Source organism: Diprion similis, chromosome 14 (assembly GCF_021155765.1).
Source record: "Diprion similis isolate iyDipSimi1 chromosome 14, iyDipSimi1.1, whole genome shotgun sequence".
Lineage (NCBI taxonomy): Eukaryota > Metazoa > Arthropoda > Insecta > Hymenoptera > Diprionidae > Diprion > Diprion similis.
The window spans coordinates 9,145,604-9,159,653 of NC_060118.1; the positions used below are offsets into that span (position 1 = coordinate 9,145,604).

Consider the following 14,050-nt stretch of genomic DNA (forward strand, 5'->3'; position numbering starts at 1 on the left):
TAGTGACAATACAATCATAAGTATGTACCTATTTTTTATTCTCCACAAAATTGTGACCCGTTGAGCAACAGCATTCTGTTGTTCAAAAGGTATATTACTGCAGTCACATATCTCAGATGTTCGCTCATCTTCATCAATCTTGTTTCAGCGTATTTCTATAATCAGGTAAAACACCACCATATTTTGTTACTATTTCATATTGAAAATCTGTGTACTTATTGTTGAACGCAGGCAACACTAGTGTATTACTTTATGTAGAGCCTTAAAAATGTTTTCAATTATATAACAAGATGAAAAATAATCCAGGTTATTTTATACCTGTTGCTTCTCTGCAAAAAATTGAGCTGTTAAGCTGTTGCATGATAATCTCCAAGATTTATTAACATTTGGGTGTTTCAGCTCAAACAATCACTTATGCCAATTAACGTTGTTGCAGTTTTCTTTCTGTAATCAAGTAAGACAACACAATTAAGGTTAGTAATGTGACTTTTAAATCGATATAATTAGCATTGGAAATTTATTAAAGTAAATGAAAAACGTAATGTGAGGAATAAATAACAATCAACGATTCACATTCATTTGGGTTTTCTTATTTATGCTTATTTTGGAATCCGTAAGATGTGTTATTTATAGGGTATAATTTTAAAACAAGATCGAAGCTGCTGAGGAGAGAGGTTAAGACACTAAACATTTCGGAATAAGTAACGCTATAATGTATCAACTTTGATTATAGTAGCTTACGAAATAAAAGATAACAGTGCTGGAACATTCAAAACAATGTATGTGTCCTTGAACACGACCGAGACGCTTTCATTCGTCCAAGTCTTTCTTTGTACACAAAGAACGACACTAACAATAAGATAAACCAGCGATGATCAGCAGGCTAAAATTGCATTTCACAAACGTTTACGTATCACGTGAGAAATCTGATCCGCGATCTAAAGTCCGAGACGTGAAGTCAAACGAAGGTCATGCACCGCTAGGTGCACCGTTAAAAAAGAAAACAGCAGAAAATCGGCGCATTTTCTCATCACAAAACCCGTTTATCTAATTGACAGTTCGCCCACGATCAGCAATCCCGATCCGTCAATAATCTATCTATAGTATAGGAAACTTTATAAAGCTATAATCTAACAATAAGAATCTGCATCATAATAAGGCTTGACTTCACGCTCACTCTGAATTTCTGTGCTGTAGCTGGCTGCCTGATCAGTTGAATATCGAAAATGTGCCAACAAGAGTGCAACTACGCATTAATCGAAAACCAGCAAACAGACAGTAAAAAACAAGATCGGTACACAGACAGGAGACACGAGATCACTCAAAACTGAAGTTACACCAAACAATGAAAACTCGGAACACAAAACTCACCTTAGATATTCGCAGGCTGTTTATACTTCGACGACTCATTTTTTCTTCATCGCACGCTGCCAATCGTGTGTTATTTACCGATGAATTCGGGAATACATATTCCGAAATGTCGTCAAGCGTGTCTTCCTTTCAGCTACGCGACAACAAATGACGAGCGCAGCGCGAGCACCTCGCGACAAGTCTGGACCGATCCGATGACGAGCTGCGCATGGCTAATGCGCAGAACATGGCTGCTCGCGGCTACAGGCGTGTAATAATAAGAGTTTCATTTCGCGAACGACTTTCAGCCGAATGAAATATCCGTAGAAATGAATTGAGAGTAAAAGAAAAATTGTGAATCTTGTTTTTTTTCGACATATGAACACACGATTGAATCAAATAGAATAATTTTACCGGTAACGCGTCTCTGAGTTGGTACCCATGTAGTAAATACCGTGAAAATTGCAGCTGAAGTGAGCTGAAGTGATGAGAGAGAGAGAGAGAGGAATATATCGAAACAACCTGTCTCTCGCGTATCGACTAATCAAAATCTAGAGCGAGAAAGACATGCTGTATCGAAATACTAAAATGAATCGACAATACCTCTCTCTCTTTCTCACGTGAGGCTACATCCTGAAGGTCCATAGGGTCCATAGATAGACGAGTGGATAAGGGAAGGTCTTTGCATGGTCGCCATTTTTGTTCCAATTTGTGTATAGTCTGAAGGTCATTTACAGTCACTGAAAGTTCTATTACATTTCATTACTTACAGTCTTTAACACCACAATCGTCATTTTTGTTCCTACTGAAAATTCCTCGTGCAAACAACATCCATTGTCCGCTCCTCGTGCTCGTGAAAATCTCCAGCGTTGACTGAAGAATATACCGACCGAAATATTTAAGTACGCCATCTGTAGCCGTGTCACGAAAGATTATTTACACTTTCGTCATTCAATTTTCTTACCTTCTCAACAGACTATCCACGTGCTTGTTGGTCGAACACCGAGCTGTCAACGCTGTCATTATTTTACGCAAACTCGCAGTCGCTGATGCACCTAAAATGTGTAAATAAATTTGTAAACAAAGTACAATTTGGATTATAACAACAGTATTCGTTCTTTTTATTAATCACCGCCTAAATTCGGTCAATATTTTGTAAACGAAGCAAGTCTACGGCACCGATGAGTGAGAGCTAACCTCGTCGAACTCACAACTACTAAATTACAACGATTACGTCTGACAGAAATGCCGTCGAGCTTTGCGTATTCGACCTGAACAGATTGGCTTTCGAAAGTTTTGAGAAGGATTTTAGTAACTGAAAAGTGAAAATGGCGGACGTACGCGATATATTGGACATCGAAGTACCGGCCGTTCCGGAGGTTACAAAAGAGGCAATTTTTGGCGTCGACAAGAAGAACAAAAAACGATATGAGTACAAAGTGCCAAAGAGGCCGGAGGGCATGCACCGAGAGGTTTACGCTCTCCTCTACAAGGACAACAACGATGTCCCACCGCTGTTTCCAACAGACACGGGCAAAGGCTACAAGCAAACGAAAGCCAAGCTCGGAATGCGCAAAGTCCGACCCTGGAAATGGACCCCGTTCACGAACCCAGCCAGAACGGATGGTGCGGTGTTTCATCATTGGCGCAGAGTCGCGGACGCTGGCAAAGAATATCCATTTGCCAAGTTCAACAAGAAAGTTCCTATCCCGTCCTACACGGACGGAGAATACGTTCAACATTTGGTCACCAGCGGGTGGACTCGTTCTGAAACTGACCATCTGTTCGATCTCTGCAGACGATTCGATCTCAGATTTATCATAATAAAAGATAGATGGGATCGTAATAAATTTCCCGACAGATCTGTTGAGGATTTGAAGGAACGGTAAGCTCGAAATAGAACTTGCATGTTTTGCGTTTAGGTATTGAATTCGCGGAGAACTATAACAATGCTTTCCAGCTTTGGAAAAGTTATTTGATTAAAAGTTTTGATGTTGACCTCAACTTTTTCAGATATTATCAGGTCTGCGGTGCTCTAACGAGAGCCAAATCCCACAACGATAAGGTTTACACGTTTGATGCGGAGCATGAGAAGCGGCGGAAAGAACAGTTGAAAAAATTATTTGAAAGAACACCGGAGCAAGTCGAAGAGGAACAAACTTTGCTATCTGAGCTGAGAAAAATTGAGCAGCGGAAAAAAGAGAGGGATCGTAAAACGCAAGATCTGCAAAAACTTATTACGGCTGCTGACCATCAGGTCGATCCTAGAAAGACTGAGAGAAAATCAACGAAGAAGAATAATAACTCTAATAGAAATAGACCTGCAAAGATCGACTCGTCTCATGTAAGTAGTTAATTAACTGACGCGGTTTGAAAGCGTTGCTATTTGTTTTTACGATTGTTTGAATTTTCAGGTCGTCGAGTCGGCTGGAATAAAGTTTCCAGATTTCAAAAATAGCAGCGTAAGCCTTCGTTCGCAAAGGATCAAGCTGCCCAGCAGTCTTGGCCAAAAGAAAATGAAGAGTATAGAACAAATGCTAACGGAACTTCACCTAGGTAAGCCTGAAAAATTAATCCATATGATTATCATCAACTGAAAACAAATTATTATTTCATATGTACATAAATACAACATTTGACATTTCTCTTTTTTCCTTCCGGCTATCACAGAATTGAATCCACCTCCAACCGAACAGATATGTCAACAATTCAACGAACTGCGTAGTGATATTGTGCTGCATTACGAACTCAGGGGTGCGTTAGCTACGTGTGACTATGAACTACAGTCCTTGAGACATCAGTACGAGGCTCTAGCTCCTGGCAAGGTGAGGATGAATTTAGATACAAGTACCTAATCGTTTCTACGTCGCTTGAGACTACTTTGATGTGTTTGAAACTTAGCATTATCAACATTATTATATTTGTTCCAATTTTCGTAGACCCTGACGATTCCGCCATCTCTACTGCCAAAAGTTGAACCAGAAGTTAAGGCGGATATAATTGACGTTGTCGGCTCACCAAGTATGCCGAATGTAACTCAGTAGAGGAGGTTCATTTTTGATACTCTCACGGGTACCAAGCACTTTTAATTTTAAGAAGAATTAATTTAAGAATATATCCCACGTTCAGACGCGACTTCCTAATGCATTTATTTACCATCAATCCTCTCTGATCTCAGGGTTCATCGTCTCTGGTATCACCAAAGTTTTGTAATCTGGAACAGTAAAGTACAAAAATATGAGAAATTGATGGATCGAATGATTCATCATTGGGAAAACTATGATCGATGAAATCATTACCATTATCATAAACAAAGGGCTTGATCAAGAGTACCATGACTAGACCGAAGACAGCAGAGCCACCACATGCGTAGATGAGAACGTCCCTGTAATAAGCTGGGCAGTCGGACAAGCACTTCCTGAAATCAAGTAACAGGAAATATAATTAATGATGTAAAGAGCTCTCAACAACTATTACTATCATTATTATTTCAGTATAAGCTACTTGCAATGATTGAATCGCCATCACAGCCAAGCCGTTGCTCAATTTATCAGTAAAGCTCATTGCTCCATAAACGAATGCTCCGCTGTCCGAACTCTGGCCGATTAAATCGGCAGTGACACCAAGACTAGTGACGAGCATAACCGAGCCACTGGCACCTGGACGGTAGAAAATAAAGAAAGATTGACCATATCGATTCTAATTTGCAAGCCATAAACATAACTCAAATTTACCAAGCAGCATGGAGACTGGATATATTTCGTACGTGGTATACATTTTGCCGTTTCCTAGTCGAATCCAGAGACACGCACTTAATCCAAGCAATACTCCGATGAAATAAGATACTTTTCTTCCAAGTTTTGTGTTCAATCTTTCGATTATTAAGGAAGTTATGAAACTGCTGAGAAACATCGTTAACGGTACAACAGCCAGCGACGTTGCCACCATTTTTAAATATTCATGTAAATACAATGGTATATAAACTTGTGACAAATTTACAAACAGTCTTGTGGGCATGTAGACGCCGGCTACTTTGTAGAACTGAATATCCATCAGTAAAGTACCAACAGATCTTGCGTTGCGTTGTCGAGGTCCTGTAAACGATAAGTCATACGTGTCGATCAATTTCTATCATTCACTACTCTGCTGGCACTTGGGAAAAAATATCTACCCGTCGTATCGCTGGTTCCTCGTTCTTTTACACAAAAATGAAATATTATCGACGCACAAGCGCCAACTGCCAATCCGATCAATACCACGGTTTGAAAATGAGGCGCATCTTTTGGTCCGATCTGAGAATCTGAAGCGGCGTCACTCGTTATATGCAGGACTGCCCAAGTAATGCAATAAACAAGTACATTTGAGCATACGGTAAAACTATACCTGTACAAAGAGAAAATAATATCAATGAGCAATGTTTCGTGTTATGAAAAACTTTAAGAATTCAAAACATTGCAACGACTCTGATTACGAATAAACAGAGAATGTCATAATGTAAATAGTATTTACCTAATTGCCGTAAGTTCTGTTCTCTCGTGTTCGGATGGGGTCAGATCGGGAATCAAAGAAAGATGCGATATTTGAACGGCAGCCCAGCCGAATTGAAATATGATAACAAAACCGGCGTAATAAACTAATTGCGCCCACTGATGAGATCCCTCGCAATTTATGCACGGCGAGAAGATGAACGGAAAGGAAAAAACCACGCAGATGGTACCTGTGCGAGTATCGGATCGAAAAGATTAGCAAATCCATCGAACGGTACAACTCTTTACTCTACTTACCCAACAAATGCCAAGTTTTTCTCTTTCCGTAACGACACAACCAGAACTCGTCATTTCTATCGGATTGCAAACCGACAAAGGGCGTTGCCAGTGCATCGGCTACCTGACCGATCAGCATTACTATTCCGGATAACGAAGGACTGAACTTAAGGACGGAGTGAAAAAATACCAAAATATACGTGAACCACATGGAGGCGCAGATATCGTTCATTACATGGCCCACACCGTAGGCTAAGCGCAATCGGAACGGTAGCCTTCTGACAATCTCTGTGTAGTCGTCCGAGATAGAATTCGTCGAGCGTTCCATTTTGCTGCTATACAGTTTGACGAGGACAGTTTTTGTCTGTAAATAGGAGAGAAGGGAAAAATGTGAGTAAAAAAAGACACGTATTGTAAATAATACCAATTCTATTGCATACATCGCTTATTAACTATTCTGCAATACCAGACTTACAATTAACCAATATCAGTAAATGTCGAGGTGTGAGTAACGAGGTATTATTTGCTTAGAAATTTTTCTAACCGCATTTCGTTTTATAGTTTCTCTGCCACATTACGGCATGGTAGATCACGTGACTGTCCAGATGACAGATGTCAAAAACTGAGCAACACGAATAGATGATTTCTGTGCGTAATGCCGTAATGCGTAAAGTGACGTTTGCGACGCAGAGAGGCCATGTTTTTGGAACGCGTTTAACGGGCGTAACGGTGTCATCACACCACGTGTCTCGGCTGCAGCTGATATCATCGTGTAGCGTAGCGTATCGTGTCGCGCTATATTTCAACGCTGTTGCGATATTCGTATAGAAAAAAAAAAGATAACCCGTTGCGAAATTGAAGCTGCATTGCTCGCCGCTACGCTGTCTGAACTATTCCGAATAACCGCTGCAGCGTCTCATTGTAAGTGCAACGCGAATGATATTGCGAATATCTTATTGTTAATTAGCGTACGCGCAGTCTGGGATAGTCACTGCGATTTCTTTGAAATCCGCTTATTATTATCGCACGGAGGTCAGAGTGGCGATGAACGATTATAGTATGCCGTTTATTGGGATCCAAAGATCGATCAGCTGGAAATATTGTGTTTACCGCAGATCGCTGCACTTGCACTTAACGTATAAAAGTCGCGCGCAGCGTGCATTATGCAATATTAATTAATAATACGAAAAAGATAATCGAGAACGACGTCGTTATTTACTTCAGCTGCAGTTACGGCTTTTGCCGCAGTTAAATTCAATTGCTCGTAAGACTCGTCGTTGTTTATCGGCGATTGTCAATTTTTATTGTAAACTTCGGATTTTCACTGATCGTCGTTGTACCGTTTTAGTTTTAATTATCAAATGGAAAGAACACTCGTCACTTACCCTCAGCCGTATTTTTGTTCGACAAGATTCAGAATTGTTGATAAGCTATTATTTGAACATAATTTTGTTCGAAAAGTGTAAAAACCGATATCGTCGATAATTTGTGACAAAAGAATGCCGAACACCCTGCACTGCGTGCGTGGCGCGATCATGTAATGGGAAAATTGAGCCATAAGGCTGAGCGAAGATTGAAATGCGATATTGACCGAGTTGACTCAGTCCGCAGACATTTTTATCGCCGTACGCGACTGATTCGAGCATGTAACTAGTGGCGTTAATGGAAAAATTCAAATACGGTTACCCCTAGGAAAATTTTGGGATCGATACTCGGCGGGTAAGTGGGCCTGGATCCATAAGAAGCTGCGTTAGCGATTCGGTGGCTTCTTTATCGACAGAAGCCGTTTAGTACGCAATCTCATAAAACACACTCAACCCCGTTAGAATAATCATCTTTTACGGTCTACACTCACGTAAGTGGGTTGATTAAAACAGCCACTGCGATTAAACACTGCAAACGCACGTACGTAGATTAGTCTTGATGATTAAATAAAAATTCCATCGTCATTAGTTTCTGTTTTAGATCAGCGTTGTTTAAAATCTAAGTTTAAAATACACGCATCGTGTGCATGCGCAGATACGATGAATTTGTCCAGCGAAAGTAGGAAGTTGATGCCTAAGTTACCGACGGAGCGAACGATTCAAATGCTGTCCCTCGAATCCCCCCGTTGTCTGTGTACCAGTCGGCGCAATGCACGACGGGACGATGGGTTGTGCTGGGAGCAGATACAAGATGGCTGACACTTGTTAGTGGTGTATTTTTGTTCGATTCAAAGTGCATTTTACACGGGAGAGTCGAAGAGATCTAAACAAGAGTAATCGAGCCGTGAACGGAGTGCCTTGATAGCGGATAGTATTTCGACGAAGTGACTGTAACCGTAGCGAGTCTCAGTGTCGTGAAATTTTCTACAATCAGATATTTTGATACAATGTATGTATACGTATAACCGGGTGTTGCAGGCGTAGAGGGATATACAGGATAGATAGATACGCGTTGCTGCTGCTGTGATGTGCTGTGAAAGTGTGTTGTAAAAAGCCTACGGTGATAATTATTCGTCAGCGTCCAAGAGCGTCATGTTAACGCGGATTCTTTTGTTACGGCATTGTGATATAATAATAATTCTGGCTAAATACTAGTGTTCAATAGAAAATAGAGAAACATAGTGTGTATGGCTTAAGTCGTCGATCATTCTCCACTCCTCGTCGCGACGAAAAGTCTCTGTGAATCACGAGGCTGGGTGTGCAGGACGATTCCGCTGCTGCTGCTGCTGCTGCTGCTGCTGCTCGTTATTCCAAACGTCGAACAACGCTGTCAGTGGATTAAATGAGAGGTAAAAAAAAAAAGAACGCATCGCGCTCTCAGATTTGACAAAAAGACAAACAGCAGTTTAACCCTCTTTTTCATTCCTCGCGCGCAAGGTATTTACTAATCCTCCGCCGTTAATCAATTAACAGTCGAGTAATAACGGTACATACTCGGGTTAAGCCTGTCATCGCAGAGTCGTCGACTGTCAATTGTCATCGAACTGAAGTTTGCAGCGTTATCGTAATATTGCTTCGTTGGAAAAAATTGTCATTACTTGAAATTCGATAAACTGTTACTACAGCATCAACAAACTCAGATTTTGTAAATTCAACCTTTTCGTTTATCTCAAATACCTGCAAGACAGTAATTTTTGTTTCAACGCCTCGACACACTAACGTAACTAACTTCACCCTCGTCGACTGTCAATTGTCAACGATGCGTATGCGTCTTAACCTAATCACTGTTTACCGACGTATTATTCGAGGCTATATTATTACAACAGATTTTTCTCATAATCCACATGTCGTCGTCGTCGTGAAAACAACGAATCTTATCGAAATAATCGCTCGTACCTTTGCAGGCTGCAGACCGAGTTACGTGGGCTAGAAAAGTCGACGCACTGCCACACAGACACAAACACAAACGTCGCTTCTTTTTCTTTTTATTCTTCTTCTTCTTCTTCTTCTTCTTCTTTATGGGCGGCACAAACGCGTACGACTCGCCTCTTCCTCTTCCTCTTCCTCTTCCTTCGTCTTGTCCTCCTCCCGAGGACGCTTTCCTGCAGCACACAATATTATCTATCAACGAACGCAACTCGTGGCTCTCAGAGTCAGCGTCCCGATTTTTTATTTTTTCCGACGCCTTTGTTGTTTTATTACCCGACCCTTTTTCGCACAAAGTCGGAAAACATGTTTCCCTTGCATATCAACCGTTATTCTTCGAAGTGAAATATCACGAACGGTCTACCGTCGACTCCTCAGGTGAGTTGTTTACGTTGGCACGCGCGTTTAACCCTTTGAGTCACACATTGTTGTGCTGAGTCAACTTTTCCAACAAGATTGTACTTATTCCGTGGCTTTCGGGGTCGCTGATTACGAATCTGATATTAGATTTTAAAAATTCAAGATGGCGGATCCAATGTGGCCAACGAAAATTTCAAATTTCATCGAATACGGTCAAAAAATTCTATTCAGGGATTTTCGGGGTCACTGATTCGATTCGTTGCCCTGAATTTTTAAAATCTCTTTTCAGATTCCTCTTATAATCAACACTAAAGACTCTCCTGGACAAAGTTTTTCCTCCGGATTCGATCGAACTTCAAATTTCCCTCCGCAAAATTGGATCCGCCATCTTGAATAAAACGTGTAAATTATTTCTATATTCCTCTAATTTTCAATCAATTTATTTCCAACCTGAATAATCAACATTATTTCGTAATAATTACTCCCGAGAATTGAATACCTATTTAAGTATACTATCAGAAATAGAAAAAAAACGCAAACAAACATGTTTTTAAAGTTCTTTAATTATATCAAAAATGGATATAAAATACTAATCTCACTATGACTGGAAGGATTAACACGGGGTCTTAAAGAAATCCTTTTTATCCTCCCCGTTTTTCTTTCTCTCATTCTTCTTTTTCAATTCTCAATCCCTTTATCCGTGCATGCCTACCTCACTGCGGGTCGGAACTTTTTTTCCGTCTCTTTTATATCCTAACCGAACGTTTATACGTTTACTTTTATCGCCACACGGGATTTATTTATTTATTTCTTTTATCTATTTCTAATTCTTACAGCGAAAAACACGCGCACCACAGCAGCAGCAGCTGTAGCAACGCAGACGTCCCTGAGTTTTAATTTTGCGCGGACAATTATCCTCGTCTCCTGTGTTATAGTTGTGTTATTTGTTTTTTCTTTCATTATCTTCTTCCCCCCCCCCCCCCCCCCCCCCTCCACTCCTTGTTTCTTATTCTTTACAATTTTCTCTCTTCTCTTTTATCTATCGAGTTTAATAAATATTTACTCAGGCTCCTCTACGTTTTTACATTAATCTTCTTCTTTTCCTTTTGCACTCTTTCCACCACTAGGTAGTTTAATACCATTCCTTCCTTCCTTCTTCTTCTTTTTCTTCTTCTTCTTCTTATTCGCTTCTTCTAGAACAATTAATAATACAAACCATTCACGTGCGTCTAACAGCGATCAACTTGCGACGATGTAAACACAAACGTCTGTACATAATATATCACTCGTTACACACGATTGTTTTTTTCTCTCTTTTCTTTGAAAAAACAAAAATGAAAATTAATAAATGACACATGAAAAATGAGAAAAGAAAAATTCTCTTCTTTATAATCCATATAGTCGCAGCGGTTCTTCTATGTCATCGTTCTTTTTTCTTTTCAACTTCCCTTTGTTACTTGTATCCGGAAACGGTGACTGGCATGCTGCTGCAACGCGTCTCTTTCGCGATAAGCCGATGGCGTTAACAAAATAAGTTCACATATATTATTTTATTTTTTTCGTCCATTTTATGTTTGCGTGTGTGGTGTGCATCGATCGCGCGGAAAAAAAAAAATTTTCTTACGGGGTGGAATGCGTTGTAAACGAAATATTAGTGACAGTAATATATAATCACTTTGCGGCAGGTGATTATAATAACGGGGGAAAAGAGCTAAACGACGATCGAGTTCAGAAATGGCGCGCCGGTAGTAATTAACAAATGTCAATTTATATACACGACGGTGATAATTATATGAATCGTCGAGGAACGACGACTCTCCCACACACGGTCAGACAGAAGAAGACGCGATTCGATTCGTCGGGACGACCTTGACGTTGTCTTACGTATGTAACGACTGACTGAATTCGTTCCCCTCGTCGGAGTTATAAATTGTCATATCACACATAGATAGTTGGATGATGTATCTTTATCGAGCAGCAGTTGCGAACAATAAAATGGAAAACAATAAAGATGAAAATTAAATAAATTAATACACACGTACACACCTTTAATTCAAGGGCTTTACCCTCAAGGTGGAAATAATTATTTTCTTATTTTTACAATGATTTTCTCAACGAAAATATGTCTTTTGTTTTATTACTACGGTTTACTTAATTTTAAACAATTCGAAAATCCCGAAATAACGGTTTTTCCTCAGCATGAATCGTGTTACGATAACGTTACCAACTTCAATATGATATAATTTTTACCCCTAACTACGAATTTTATTCTACGATTAATCTCGAAAAGATTATTCAAAATTTTTCCATGTCCTATCGCTTCATCACAGTTTATTATTAATTTTGACTTCAGATTTGTAATCAGCGATCTCAAAAACCCGCCAGACACAAGTTTCGGCCAGTATCATCGAATTTTCATAGTTCTTTCGATTTTATATCCGCCATGTTGGATCCACCATCTTAGATTTTTGAGATGATCGAATTCTGACTTCAGATTCGTCGTCAGCGACCCCAAAAATCCCCGAGCAACAAAATTCAGACCAAAATCTTGAGTGGAAAAATCTGTGACTGTAAAAGGTTTAAGTAAAGAAATTTTTGGACACTTTTGTAATTCCGAGACAGAATTTTTAGTAGGTTATCGTAAATTATTTCCTAGATTATCGTCGTATTTTATAGATAATTGAAATTATTCTAGAATGGTTCGGATTTACGCGATCTCGTTTATCTTATCATCAATTGTTGAAATGGACAGAATTTTTTTTTTTTTTTTTTTCCAGAGAAAATAGTAATTTTTTTGCTAACGAAATCCCACGAGTTTCTACTGAAATAAAATCTATTTAGTCCTTGTCAAAAATTTTAATAATCTTTTATAGAAGATTGTTCAGATTTTTATAATGTTTCGTAGAAATTTTTAATTTTCAAATTGAAATACTACGATGATTTTCAACGAATTACACTAAATTGTAATTTGGCATTGAATGAAATATTATTATATTCTCATCACGAGGGTAATATTTCACCCGAAATTATTATCAAGAGACAATTTATTTATTTATTTATACCATAGAATAATTCTGAATAGCTATTATTATTTTCGTTATAATCGGTTTTTTTTTTATGCCCACGTTTCAAAAAACACCGAAATAATCGATTAATCGTTGAAATTTCATCAATATTCAATCGAGTCGTGTTAGATTACATTTTTCGACTCTATCGATCATCGATTTTTTTTATCATTAACTTAGCGGCTACGAAGAGAGTTTATAATTATAAAAGAATCGACAACGAATATTTTTTGAGAATTAAAAACTTCGCAGGAAGGAAACACCTGCACCTTATGCGATTAATCCTCTCCACACGATCGACTGCGTCTATTATTATTATGTATGTACACACGTACAATGCACACAAATAAATGCGAAAGTCGGACAGCCACGTACACACGGAAAATCCGCAGAGTAATAGACGTGTCTTGTGTTAGAAATTTACGCACTTAGCTCGGTGTTAGGCAGGTGTGTAGGTATTATAAAACGGCTCTGCACCAAACACGATTTTTTATTATCATTCTTCTATTCGAGAAGGAGAAAACCCAGAGCTACGTTGACGAACGACGTTGAAGATAGCATCTAACGCAAATTTGACGATACATGTTAAGAAAAAGTCCCTTTTACGCACTTGGATCCTCAGGAATTTTGCTGATATTTAGTTAGTAAATCAGCAACTAACAAAAAAAAAAAAAAAAAAAAATAATAAAAAATACTCTTTCATATTTAGAAAAGTCAAATCCTTGAAATTATCGTTCTAAGAAAAATTTTACAATAACGATTCTTTTTTCCTATCTCATAAAGTCGAAGTTTAGTATCATGAAAGATTATAACATATTCTTAACAAGTTTGAAATGTAAGTTTCTAAATTATTTAAAGTCAACTTTGGAATAGTTTGGAATGTGTGTGTGTGTGTGTGTGTGTTTTTTTTTCTTCTTTCTCCTTCATCTCTTCTTTTTTTTTTACCGAATTACAGTTTAGTGGAAGTTTAGATAATTTAAAAATTGTTATTAAGGAACACAAAAAGCTTGTGAGAAAATTCTTTAGTTTTAATCACGTTACGAACTTCATCTTAAATTTTTTTTTTTTTTTTTTTTTTTTTTTTTTTTTTTTTTTTTTGGCATCATGTTTTGTTACACGTTTACGTTACGTACTGACTTCAGCCTTCCAGAGACGGACGAAC

The 14,050-nt window shown here is 38.7% G+C and overlaps 2 protein-coding genes across 2 annotated transcripts; one reads left to right on the top strand and one right to left on the bottom strand.

The window, feature by feature from the left end:
• The first annotated feature begins 2,347 nt into the window (after positions 1 to 2,347).
• On the top strand, positions 2,348 to 4,485 carry LOC124414888 (DNA methyltransferase 1-associated protein 1). The gene is made up of 5 exons (XM_046896041.1): positions 2,348 to 3,235; positions 3,364 to 3,694; positions 3,765 to 3,906; positions 4,021 to 4,175; positions 4,290 to 4,485. The coding sequence occupies exons 1-5, from the start codon at positions 2,679 to 2,681 to the stop codon at positions 4,392 to 4,394; spliced, it is 1,290 nt and encodes a 429-aa protein (XP_046751997.1). The 5' UTR covers positions 2,348 to 2,678; the 3' UTR covers positions 4,395 to 4,485.
• LOC124414886 (major facilitator superfamily domain-containing protein 12-like) lies at positions 3,934 to 6,739 on the bottom strand. Its single transcript, XM_046896040.1, has 8 exons — positions 6,589 to 6,739; positions 6,135 to 6,477; positions 5,860 to 6,067; positions 5,522 to 5,733; positions 5,085 to 5,444; positions 4,859 to 5,009; positions 4,650 to 4,768; positions 3,934 to 4,564 (listed from the first exon to the last, which is right to left on the bottom strand). The coding sequence occupies exons 2-8, from the start codon at positions 6,439 to 6,441 to the stop codon at positions 4,509 to 4,511; spliced, it is 1,413 nt and encodes a 470-aa protein (XP_046751996.1). The 5' UTR covers positions 6,442 to 6,477; positions 6,589 to 6,739; the 3' UTR covers positions 3,934 to 4,508.
• Between the last annotated feature and the right edge of the window lie 7,311 nt (positions 6,740 to 14,050).

Bases quoted from the DNA above. Each gene is read 5' to 3' on its own strand.
- LOC124414888 (XM_046896041.1), top strand. From the start codon at position 2,679: ATGGCGGACGTACGCGATATATTGGACATCGAAGTACCGGCCGTTCCG. The intron at 3,907-4,020 runs GTAAGCCTGAAA...CGGCTATCACAG, and splicing joins GCTAACGGAACTTCACCTAG to AATTGAATCCACCTCCAACC. The intron at 4,176-4,289 runs GTGAGGATGAAT...CAATTTTCGTAG, and splicing joins AGGCTCTAGCTCCTGGCAAG to ACCCTGACGATTCCGCCATC.
- LOC124414886 (XM_046896040.1), bottom strand. From the start codon at position 6,441: ATGGAACGCTCGACGAATTCTATCTCGGACGACTACACAGAGATTGTC. The intron at 4,769-4,858 runs GCAAGTAGCTTA...ACTTGATTTCAG, and splicing joins GTGATGGCGATTCAATCATT to GAAGTGCTTGTCCGACTGCC. The intron at 4,565-4,649 runs GTAATGATTTCA...TTACTGTTCCAG, and splicing joins GCCCTTTGTTTATGATAATG to ATTACAAAACTTTGGTGATA.